At 51.7% G+C, this 12,598-nt stretch overlaps 2 protein-coding genes across 2 annotated transcripts in view; one reads left to right on the top strand and one right to left on the bottom strand.

Annotated features, from left to right (window-relative positions):
- The window catches only part of COL23A1 (collagen type XXIII alpha 1 chain), a 347,240-nt gene that overhangs the window by 232,120 nt on the left and 102,522 nt on the right, over positions 1-12,598 (top strand). The window lies entirely within an intron of this gene.
- LOC129036454 (large ribosomal subunit protein mL50-like) lies at positions 6,653-7,145 on the bottom strand. Its single transcript, XM_054487609.2, is given in 2 exon segments — positions 6,653-6,950; positions 6,953-7,145. Coding segments are annotated over 2 exon segments (474 nt in total). The 3' UTR covers positions 6,653-6,669.

Genomic DNA, 12,598 nt, shown 5'->3' with positions numbered 1-12,598 from the left:
AGAGCTCTGGCCTCCCCTCTTCTTATAAGAGTGCCGGTCCTTCCGGGTTAGGGCCCTACCTTATGACCTCATTTTATTTTAATTGCCTCCCTAAAGGCCTCATCTCCAAATACACTCACAATGGGGACTAGGGGCTTCCGCATATAAACTGGGGGGGCACAATTAGTCCAAAAAAGCCTGGAACACAGAATGCAGCCCAGAGGCTGTGCACCAAGAAATCAGCACTGTCCCCAGCAGGATCCAATCTGAGATCCCCAGATGACCCCAAACCTTGCCCCGGCCTGCACTGCTACCTCATGTCTCCCCCACACTCCAGACGCTGTTTTCTGTCTCCTCCTTCCTGTTAAAGAAACAGTGGGCCGAGTGCGGCCTCACTGGCCCCTGGGGGTCCTGTGGCAGCTCACTAGCCCTGGGGTTCATTTCTATGCTGGCTGTTTTCACTGAGCTCCCAGTTCCCTGGGCAGAGGCTGCTGAGACAGGTCCCCAGCAAGGCTCGCCGAGGCACCAGACACACTGTGCACACGCGTTATTGCTCATCCAAAGGTTTGCTTCTACAGCGGGAGAAAATGTAGTTCCTGCTCCCTGTCCTAATCCACCAGGTAACTGCCAGCACGGGAGGCTGAGCCTGCTCTCCCTCACTCCTCCTCTTGCTCCCTTTCTCCCCACCTAGATCTTTCTCTAGAGCCAGAATCCCCCTGCTCACCTCCAGAGCCAGTTGCAGCTGCACCTCGTTCATCGTGAGCATCCTCACACTCAGAGGCCCATCTCTGTGTCTCTGTTGCTGGGCATGAGTGCCGTGCCACCCCGCAGGGACAGTCAGTGGAGCTGCGAAGCGCGACTTTCCTGCCTGAGCAGCCCCGGGGCTTTGGCCTTCTCAGGGCCAGCAACCCCAGGAGACCACCCCCGCTGGCCCTGTCCTTGATGTCAGGCAGGAAGTGGTCCCTCCCTGGATGGGAGGATTCCGGCCTGGGACATGACTGTTGGATAGATAGCTGCTGTCAGGCCATTCTGCACCTCAGTTTGTTAAAAGTGAAGATCAACATAGCTGGCCCGGAGTCAGGAAGAGAGGCTTGTGTGCTGCAGGGAAAGGCCCTTGGACAAGAAAAGTGGCGCAGCTTCAGTCAAGGCCAGCGGAGTGGAGCAGGCAGGCCACACACAGGGCCTAACAGGCTGGCGCAGCAGCAGGGCTGCTCAGGGTCTCGGGCAGCCTTGTCCTATTAACAGATGCCCCCCAGCAAAATTAATCACTCCGTCTTCAATGCTGTCATTGCAACATATCCACACTTCCTCTGTGGCTCTTGGAACCCCGGGTTATAATTATCTGGTGAGGAATCCTCGGGGCAGCCACAAGCTACCTGTGCCAGATTCCTCCTGATTGCTCCCCACATTGCTGAGTCCTGACATCGCGCTGGGCCCACCCACCCCTCTGTTCATCCAGCCTTGCTTCCTGACTGCTCTGCCCTAGATGCTGTGCTGGGTGTTGGAGTACCATGCCGGCCACTCCCCAACTTCACGCAGCCACACAGCCAACTTGCTGTGCACCAGGCACTGTGGTGGCTGCTGGGACCCTAAAAGAGCTGTCAGAGGGTGAGCTGATGATATCCAAGCACAAAGGACTGAGATGGAGAAATAGAAGCACGCTTCAGAGCCAGGCAGGGCTGGGAGCAAGAAGGAACAGGGGGGCATGACCAGGAGGGCGTCCTGGAGGAGGTGGCATGGGTGCTTGGCCCGAGGACTGAGTAGAAGCTGACTGTGAGGGAAAGTGCTCAATGTAATTGTAAGCAGGGGAACAGCATGGCACAGGCTTGGTGTCCCTGGGCACAGCCAGCTTGCATTGTAGCCTGATTTTAAGGTGCCTAGAGAGTGGGCACAGAGAGCCTGAGGACCTTGAAGGCCGGGAGACTTGATAGGAGCTGAGACCCTGGGTGCACATGCACTGGCGCCTCATTTCCCAAGTCCTGCCCACCCTCTCCAGGCCTGGGAGGGAGAGAATGTCCCAGGGAGGTACCAGAGGTCCCCCTCCAGTCAGGGGCCACTGCAGGGGGTGGCCTCCTCTAGATCACACCCACTAGTGGAGCTGAAGCCACACAGACCTCCCACCACCCTCACCCCTGCAAGGAGGAGCCTGGGGCCCAGGTGAGGGTTGAGGGAGCCCGGTAGGACTTGGTCCATCATTCATTCACTCAGTCAACAATCTGATGTTGAGTCCATCTTCTTGGGGCTCCCCCCAAGGGAGACAGAAGACAAAAAAAAAAAAAAAAAGGAAAGCCTCCCATTACATTGGACGGTGATAGTGCCGTGGAAAGGTGAGGCAGGAACTGGGAGGCCAGGCGTGGGACGTGGGGGGTGGCCCCGCCTAGGGAGGGCCAGGCATGGGACGTGGGGGGTGGCCCCGCCTAGGGAGGGCCAGGTGTGGGGCGTGGGGGGTGGCCCCGCCTAGCAGAGGGCCGGAGGGGACTAGCCACTTTTGTCTGCTGCCGAATCTATTGTGACTTTAATAAAGTGAGAAAGGAAGCCAGTCACAGCATCACCCGGGTTATCAACACCGGTGTGATTATCCTGGGCACCCGCTGCAGTGGGCCTGTGCCTCCTGCCAGTCCTCAGTGGGGAGGGGCTTCCTACCCCAACCTCTGTCACATCTTTCAGCTCTGGTTCCCCTCACCCAGCTGCCTGTGCCCCTGTTATGTCTCTGGTCCCAACTCATTGTGGGTTTTTACCTTGGGGGGAAAAAAATCCAAGCATGGAAGCCTCTTAATACAAACCAGATGAGGGACTGGTAAAAATGTTTTTCTCCGCATCAATCACCCGAGTTCTTGCTGTGCTGAGAATTTGGTAAGCCCTCATCGGCTCTACCAAGAATCCCTTCCAGACTGCCTGGCAAGACGCAGGAAGACAATGCCGCCTTCTGTGTTAAGTTTAGCAGAGCACCTTTTCACATGTGTTCACCCCACTCCTGCTTGGGTTCAGGTGGGATTTGGGGATCGGCCTGTGCTGCTGATGCTGGTGGGGGAGGCTGACCCTCTGCAGTGGGACGAGCTGCAGCCCTGAATTTGGTCCCCCTCCCTGCTGGGGGGTTGGCCTGGGCCATGCGCGGAGAGTGGCTGGGCCTCAGATGGAAGGGCTGAGGAAGGGCTGGATTCAGACCAGGTGGAGTGGCAGGACCCAGGACCTCTTGGAAGTCCCTCCCTGAATCAGACTTAGGAAGGTGGGAGCCATCGGGCACCCATGGGGGCCTGGTCCTGGGAAGGGGCTCTGCAGACCCCTTTCCCCCTCCTGAGGCAGAATGCTCTACAGCCAGGCAGGGAGCTCAGCCCAGAAGCCAGGTAGTAAATGGGCGTGAGGCACTTTGTTAGCAGGGAAGCTGCTGTGATGGTATTCCTGCTGGCCCAGCGCTGTTCGGAGCCCTGAGGCCACACACCCAACCTGACTGCCAAGGGAGGTAGCCATGAGCATGGAAAAGGACCAGAATGCAGCATGACAGGGCTGCGGTGGGGGTGGGGAGGGGCCTTGACCCTGCCAGGGGCAGTTTAGTGTGGCCTTCTGCCTGAGGTGTCCCCTCCTCAGTAAGAAAAAATAAGCTATTAGCAGTGAGGTAGAGGAGGGGTTCTTTTCTGCAAAATAATGAGAAGAAAGCAGGTGATCATAGCTGAGAGTCGTCCCAAGTGCGTGGGAACACAGAGGTCCCTGCAAGAGGCAGAGCTGCTGGGAAGAGCCCGCCCAAGCCCTGGGCAGCAGGTGGGGAGGCCAAGGCAGGGCCAGTGTTGGGGGCGGCGTCAGTGCAGCTGGAGCTGGATGGGAACAGGGGCGGGGGTGAGGTCACAGGCCTGCAGGAAGCACATGGAGGCACGCGAGACCCCTGAGGGGCACTGCTGGGGCTGGGAGGCATGAATCCAGGACAGGGGAGGATGATCAAAGTTCTAGACCACTCCTCTAAGTTTCTAGAACTGTGCTGGCCTATAGGTAGTCACTAGTCCATGTGGCTATTTAAATTTATTCTTTGTTTTGTTTTTTTGTTTTTTTGGGTTTTTTTTTGAGACAGAGTCTTGCTCTGTCACCAGGCTGGAGTGCAATGGCGCAATCTCGGCTCACTGCAAGCTCCGCCTCCCTGGTTCAAGTGATTCTCCTGCCTCAGCCTCCCGAGTAGCTGGGATTATAGGCACCAGCCAGCGCGCCCAGCTAATTTTTGTACTTTTAGTAGAGACAGGGTTTCACCATGTTGGCCAGGCTGGTCTCGATCTCTTGACCTCATGATCCGCCCGCCTCAGCTCCCAAAGTGCTGGGGTTACAGGCATGAGCCACCACGCCCGGCCCTATTTTTTATTTTTTTAATAGAGGTATAACTCAACATAAAATTCACCATTTAAAGTGTATGACTCAGTGATTTTTAGTGTATTCACAGACTGTGCAGGTGTCACCACTGTCTGATTCCAGAAAGTTTCCATCACCCCAGAGAGAAGCCCTGGCAGTCCCTCCCCATACCCCTCCCCCCAAGCCCCTCCCCCAGGCTCTGGCTTCCCCGTGTCTGCTTCTTTCAATCTCTCTGGATTTGCCTGTTCGGGACATTTCCTGTGAGCGGAACCGTACACAGTGTGGCTTTTTTCACCTAGCATGTGTTCAAGGTTCATTCGTGGCTATTTAAATTTAAAAAGTTAAACGAAATATAAAATCCAGTCCTTCGGTCACACTGGTCATATTTCAGGTGTTCCACGGCCACCTGGGCTTTCAGTTTCCATATGGGTGGCTCAGCAGACGTTTCCATCCTTGCAGAAAGGTCTCGGGCCAGTGCGGCTCCCAGTGCCTCAGTGCACGGTGAGGACAGGGAGGAGGAGGAGGGGGAGGCGGCCTCAAGCAGGGCCACCAGACCCTGCTGGGCCTCACCCTGCTCACCTGATGAGCATGGACTCATGGTCCCCTTTTCAGGTCCCTGGAGGCCATAAGGAGACCCACCAACGATTTTTGCTGTTTCACAACCTCTGAGGAAAATCATGCCTTGGTGAGGGATCAGCCTCCCAGGCCAACCCAAGGCTAGGTCGCTGGGATTTCTGCTGGAGCTTTATCAGCACAGTGTGAGGCTGGTGTCTATCTGCAGCCTTCAGAGGCTCCGACGGGCCGCTGCATATAACTCTGATTAATCATGATGGGAAAACAAGTTAGCTGTTGCTACGTAAACGCAGCTTGGGACACATGATCTTTTCGGGGGGAAGGAAAAGAATGAAAAGGGCCCTTGTGTGATTTCAGCATCTACAGGCAACCATTATTAGCATTCTTGTTGATAGCCTTCAAGAGTCAGATTTTGGGGAAGTACGTGAAGGGGCATACATAGAAATATGCATATATATATATATTAAGATGTATGTACATATGTCTGTTTAACTTTAAAAGATCAATTTGTGGCCGGGCATGGTGACTCACACCTGTAATCCCAGCACTTTGGGAGACTGAGGCGGGTGGATCACTTGAGGTCAGGAATTTGAGACCAGCCTGGCCAACATGGTGAAACCCCGTCTCTACTAAAAATACAAAAAAAATCAGCCAGATGTGGTGACAGGCCCCAGCTACAGACGTGGTGACAGGCCCCAGCCAGACGTGGTGAAATCCCAGCTACTGGGGAGGCTGAGGCTGGAGAATAATTTGAACCTGGGAGGTGGAGGTTGCAGTGAGCCGAGATCGTACCAATGCACTCCAGCCTGGGTGACAGAACGAAACTCCGTCTCAAAAAACAAACAACAACAAAAATAAATAAATAATAAATTAATTAATTAATTAAAAGATCAATTTAAACCCATAGCTTTTCTTTCATTCCTGACAATTTGCAGTGATTTTTTTTAACAAATCTACTTTAATTCCAAAAGAAATTAATATAGAATGGTCAGTAATATGCAACATACTTTTATGTTTATTTTATAGGTATCTAATATGAGTTTATTTGTATATGTGCAATGTATAATAACTCTATAACTCTATCTTAGATATGAGTCCTAACAGGATGAAAATGTTTTCTTGCAACTACTACTTTATGCCTATGAAGGGTGTGAACTTGCAGTGTCCTCCTGTCTTAAACCCAAGTTAATGACCGTGTCCTCTCAAAATTTTTCATAAATTATTAATGACCTAATTTCATTTTAAAAATGGTTTCAAAAAGTCCAGGCGCAGTGGCTCATACCTGTAATCCCAGCACTTTGGGAGGCCAAGGCAGGCAGATCACGAGGTCAGGAGATTGAGACCATCCTGGCTAACATGGTGAAACCCCGTCTCTACTAAAAAAAAAAAAAAATACAAAAAATTAGCCGGGCATGGTGGTGGGCACCTGTAGTCCCAGCTACTCGGGAGGCTGAGGCAGGAGAATGGCGTGAACCCAGGAGGCGGAGCTTGCAGTGAGCTGAGATCGTGCCACTGCACTCCAGCCTGGGTGGCAGAGTGAGACTCTGTCTCAAAAAAAAAAAAAAAAAAAAAAAAAATGGCTTCAGCAAATATGAAAATAGAAAGTCCTGTTATTTGTCCATTCATAATACGAAAAAAAAAAAAGAAATGATACATTCCTCTATAGAAAAAGTGTGTTTAGAGAACAGTTCTGGTAGTATTTCACATGGTAAAGTATCAAAAGGTCTAATAAGCAGGCCCCTTGCTCAGGGAAAAAAATGATTTCAATGTGTTTCTCTTCCGAATTGCTTAGTAACTCCAAGTGATTTTCAAACTGGGGGGCAGATTACTGGCACCGAGTTCATCAAATTTAGGTCTATCTTGAATAGGGACGTTATAGAAATCAAGAACATTTCTAACCCTGCACATCTGGGGGAGTCTGGAGTTAGAGACTGCATGACCCAAGTCATCAGCTAAATGTGCCAAGAGATTGAACTTTAGATGACCATCTTCCTGGGAGATGTCTTGCCAATTACCAGGAAGAGATGAACCAAAAGCTTCTTTAACATAAGATTCAAAATGACTCTGGAATCTGCAGGTGGTGAGTATCCTCAGCTTCGTAAGGGTGGACACACTGCAATAGGTTCCTTTTTCACCTCTTCTGTCTCAGCAACCACTGGCACTTTCTCTTTTCTGGATCGAGACCAAAATTCTCTACGTGTTATCCCTGAGACTGTCCACATGAAGACTCTTCTGGTAATGCCAGACACAGATCGCCCCGCCATCTTCGATGAGATCCACGGGCCTGAGCTATAGTGATCTTAACAAAGAGAAATTTGGGAACTTTCTGGAGGCAATGGGCATACAGTCGGCCCTCTGTTTCAGTAGGTTCTGTGTCTCTGGTTTCATCCAACTGTAGATCAAACATGTTAGGAAAAAATGGGTAGTTGTATTTGTATTAAACACAGACCTTTCTTTTTTTTTGAGACAGAATCTCGCTCTGTCGCCCAGGCTGGAGTGCAGTGACATGATGTCGACTCACTGCAACCTCCGCCTCCCAGGTTCAAGCGATTCTGATTCTCCTGCCTCAGCCTCCTGCATAGCTGGGACTACAGGGGCACGCCACCAGACCTGGCTAATTTTTGTAATTTTAGTGGAGATGGGGTTTCACCATATTGGTCAAGCTGGTCTCCAACTCCTGACTTCAGGTGATCCACCCGCCTTGGCCTCCCAAAGTGCTGGGATTACAGGCGTGAGCCACCACGCCCAGCCACAGACCTTTCTTCTTGCCATTATTCCCTAAACAACTGTGTAAAATACAGTGTAACAACTGTTTACATAGCATTTACATTGATTAGGTATCAGAATCTAGAGACAATTTGAAGATGTGTGTAAGTTATGTGCAAATAGGACATCATCTTCTGTAAGAGACTTGAGCATCCATGGATTTTGGTATCTTTTGGGGGTGCTGGAACCAATCCCCTACAGATACCAAGGGATGACCATACTTACATTACTGCAAAATAAAACCAGTTTCTACACGTTCATTTCTTTTCTAAAAGTTCAAGTGATGGGCACACTGTAAAAATTAGGAATAGACAGCTGTCTTGGACTTTTGGAGAAGAGAGAAATTTGGGTTCAGAATGGTCTTTTAAAAAACATTTTAGGCCAGGCGTGGTGGCTCACGCCTGTAATCCCAGCACTTTGGGAGGCCAAGGTGGGCGGATCGTGAGGTCAGGAGATCGAGACCATCCTGGCCAACATGGTGAAACTCCATCTCTACTAAAAATACAAAAATTAGCTGGGCGTGGTGGCATGCACCTGTAGTCCCAGCTACTCAGGAGGCTGAGGGAGGAGAACTGCTTGAACCCGGGAGGCAGAGGTTGCAGTGAGCCAAGATCACGCCTCTGCACTCCAGCCTGGGCGACAAGAGAAAGACTTATAATGGAAAAATTCAGATGTTTGCACAAGCAGAATAGTGTAATGAACTCCCATGCATGGACTCCACATCCAGCTTCAAGAAATTTCAGCTGTATCCCATCCACACCCCTTCCTCTTCATTCCTCTGATTTATGACTTAGTTGTCTTTCTTCTAAAAAGCCTGTAGCTGGATTTTGGCTTCTATCCAATCAACAGTCTTTGCCTTTTTACCGACAAGTTTATGGTTTCAGCTTGTCCCCTGCCTTTTCTAGGTTTCTTGGTTAATCCTTTCTTTTTAGAAATAAAAATGTTTCTCGGTCACATGACTGCTCCCTCATGTCCTGGGATCTCCCCTCCACCTAGTCCCCATCCTGTCACTCTTCTCTTTCTCTTCTGGATCTTAGCTAATTGATGGGGGTGGAGGCGGGGAACAGTCTTCGCTTCAGAATCTGATCACCCTTTGATCTTCTCATGTCTTGAACCATGTGCTGCTCCTGCGTGTTTCCCACGTGGGTCTTTATGTGGCCAACTTCTGGGGCCTTCTGTGTTTGAGAATGTGTTGGCCATGCCCTCACACTTGGATGACAGTTGGCTGGATATAAAATTCAGGGTGCAAAGTTCAGTGCTCAGAACTTCAGCGCTCACATCAGTACTCAAAACTGTTACTCCCCTGTGGCCTGACAGTCCACGTGGCTGTCGGAAAGTGTGGTTCCATCCAAGTCTTGCTCCTTCGTCATGTTCTCTGCTCTCTGGGGACTTTTAGGCATCTCTCTATCTCTCATGGTCTTAAATTTCACTCGAATATGTTGCAGTATAGATTTTCTCTTACTTCTATTTGGAATTCTATGGGCTTTTTCTGTTTTTTTTTTTTTTTTTCTCGACAAGAATGAGACTTTAATCAGTTTTAAGTGGAGTTTATAACACTAAGAGATAAAGGGTTGTTAACAAACACAATCACAAATGGACATGTGATTGGGATGAGGCATTATCCTATACACATCATACTGGGATTTTTGTGTATCCTCAGTGCCCAGCATTTACACACAAAGCCACTGCTGCACAGCCAAGAGTATCTTGTGCCAAACCCAGCAGGGAGCCTCAGATGCTCCGGCTGGTGGGACCTGGGAAATGGGGCATCACTCAACCCAGGGAAGCTCAACCCAGAGCAGCAGCCTGTGTCTCCACCCAGGAAACCACAGGTATCAAGGGGGCCTTTGAGCCACTGCCCAGACTGCCCCTGCCAGCCTGTGAGGCCGCCTTCGGATGAGAGAAGGCCAGGTGGGTGAAGACATGGAGCAGACAGACTCAAGATGATAAATGCAGGAGGGGTGTTGTGGCCTGAGAAAAAGGATGCCAGGAAACCATCTTGGTGCTGGTGATTCCACATAGTGAACTGTAACCAGCTGTCACCCGGCCAGAGGGCAGTCCCCATCCCAGACCTGCTGGAGCTCCAGGTGGGAGACACTGTCCTAAGTGCAAATATTCCTCCATCACGGGCCATATGGGAACTGCAGCCACGCTCAGCAGCCCTCCGCAGAAGTGGTTCAGCAAAGGAATCAGAGCACTTCCTGGCTCAGAGCTGGGCACTGAGGAGATGATAACACAGCAAACAGCAGTCCCCCTGCCATGGAGCTTCCATTGTGGTTAGAGGAGACAGGCAGTAAATGAGGGTTTCACAGGTCCAAAGGTCGGTGTGTTATGAAAAAAGGTAGGCAGGTGAGGGCAGTCTCCAGTGCCGGGTGAGAGTGAGGGTGGCAGTTTTCCATGAGAAGGTGGCATGTGAGCAAAGACGTGAAGGCAGTGAGGGGCTCGCCAGGTGGCCGTCTGGGGGAAGACCGTCTCCAGAAACAGGAACAGCCAGGGGTCAGGTCCTGAGGCGGGCGGGATGCCGGCTGCTGCAGGAGCAGCAGAGACTACTGTGGCTGAAACGGGGATGAAGGAGAGAGGTGAGTGGGAGACGAGGTCAGGGACAAGAGGCCCAGGTCCGCCAGCAGATCGGGAGCAGCCTGTGGGCAGGCAGGCAGGCCACACCTGAGACCCTGTGCTGGCTCCCCAGCCTCTTCCAGCCTCACCCACCCAGGGCCCAGAGCAAAGCCCAAGGCAGAGCCGTCCGTAGAAAATATCTGCCTCCCTACCTTTGTCCTGTTTACTTGTAGATTTTGAAAATAAAACCTTCACTGGGGGACTCCTTTGCTCAGGTCAGAAGAGCCAGGCTAGCCAGGCCCTTCCTTCTGTGCTCTGGGGTACCCGATTGGAGCAGGGTCCGGGAGAGGGGCCACCGAAGTGTGCCCTGCATGGGAGACCTCACCTCACGGAGGCTGAAGGAAGTGTTGACCAACCTGTCTTGGGTTCCCCAGCCAAGGTTCTTATTCTCCTTGTAAAGACCTGATGGGTCAGGCATGGCAGCACGCACCTGTGGTCCCAGCTAGTCCAGAAGCTGAGGCGGGAGAATCGCTTGAGCCCGGAAGTTCAAGGCTGAAGTGAGCTCATTGCACTACTGTGATCCAGCCTGAGTGACAGAGACCCTGTCTCAATAAACTTTTTAAAAAAGAAGACCTAGTGGGGCAGGCACTGGACAGGGAGTCGGGGGATGCAGCCAGGCCCTGCTCCACCATCAGGAGCCCTGTGGCCCAAAAAAAGTCAGCCCAGTTGTCTCAGCTCGAGGGACTCAGTTCCTCCATCTTCATCATGGGGGAAATAGAGCTGGTGGGTATGGTCAGTATGAGGTCTAAACCAGCTGATCTCTGCCTGGCAGGACAGCCACCCCTGCGGGGTCTGACCTCAAGCCCCGCGCCCGTGCACATCAGCCATGCTGCCTGGCCTCACATTTCATGCTTGCAAAGAGAGCAACAGCGTGGCTTTCTGGATGGAAAGTGGGAGCACCATTTAAGAAACGCCAGGCCTTGCCCCACCCACCTCCATTCCGGTGACCAGACTCCCTCACTGCCCCTGGGAGGGCCGAGGACTGGAAGCCCCGGTGTCCAGTTTGCCATCAGCCAAACATAGGCAGAGCCTTGATGGGTATTCCCCGTGTGCTCTGGGACCATCAGCTTCTCCTGAGAGAACTTCAGGCCACTCCCGACCTCTGCATCAGCCCCTGGATTTCCGCAAGATTCCTAGATGATTCTCATGCACCAGGGATTTGAGAAGCTCTGGCCAAACGGAGCAGCCCACACTGTGGGCTTCACATCTTTCAAGGCTGGAATGTAGCTGGAGTCTTGGTGTGGAGCTGGGCTTTTCAGTATCTAAGGCAAAAGCAGAAGTGAACGTTAATTGCCAAGGAGACCAGCTTTTATTTCCCTTTCTACCCGTCCTGCGCTGGAGCCACCAGCAAAGCTTTTCTGACACATGCTTCTTGGATAATTGTTTTTCTTACATGAGCACATTTTTTGGTGGGGCTTATTGCTGGTCAGAGAGGTGTCCTTGTTCTCAGCCAGGCCCATCCCTGCAGTAGGCTCCCTGCCTAGGAACTTTCCTAGGTGCATTCCTCATGAGAATGCTGTGAGGAGGGAGTATGGTGCCCCTCTCATGGCTAAACATGTGAGATGCCCAAGGTCAAACAGCTAGAGACAGGCAACACCAGAATCCATCTCCCTAACCCGTGCATTCATTCATCGACCCCTCATCCCTCTACTCATCTCTTCATCCCCCAGCAGCCACGCGCCACCCACCCATCCCACCACCTAATCATAAGTCATTGTTGCAGAATCACATTTTAGGTGAGATTTCTGTTCTTGCATAAGGCAACAATTTTACGTGTTCCAAATCACTCCTGAAAATCCCTCAGGTTACCCATGAAACCCAGGAATGCTTCCTCTCTCTGCCAGCCCCACAGAGCCAGTGTTTGCTCCAGTGCTAGGGAAAAGCAGCTAGAGCTGGCAGTCAGGAGCCCTTGAGTTCAAGAAAGTCCTTATCACCAAACTCCAGAATTCAGCTGCAGGCTCCCACCCCATACAAGGCAGTGGGAACTGAGAGGCCCACTGAGGCACCGGCAGATTCACGTCCCCCCGCTCATGTTTACTCCAGTGCATAAAGGAACACATCCTCAGTGCTTACATCATTTTTCTCTTATTTTCCCGAACACATGCCAGTTGGCTGTGGGGTCAGTGAGAATGCCTCTCCACCGCATGGCCAAGGATGGGCTCACTCCCACGCCATCCCCTCATGGCCTCAGCTGCCTGCTTGTCAGTGCAGGATCTGAGGCTGTAATAACAGGAGCACAATGCCTTGAACAAGGGAGGTGTTTTTCCTGCCCTGCTCTGCTCTGAGGCTTAAGGATCTCATTTCGGGAGTCTTAGTGCAGAGGGACAGAATGTAT

Source organism: Pongo pygmaeus, chromosome 4, assembly GCF_028885625.2.
Source record: "Pongo pygmaeus isolate AG05252 chromosome 4, NHGRI_mPonPyg2-v2.0_pri, whole genome shotgun sequence".
NCBI lineage: Eukaryota > Metazoa > Chordata > Mammalia > Primates > Hominidae > Pongo > Pongo pygmaeus.
Note: the sequence above shows the minus strand (reverse complement) of the source record. Positions and strands in the feature narration are given on the sequence as shown.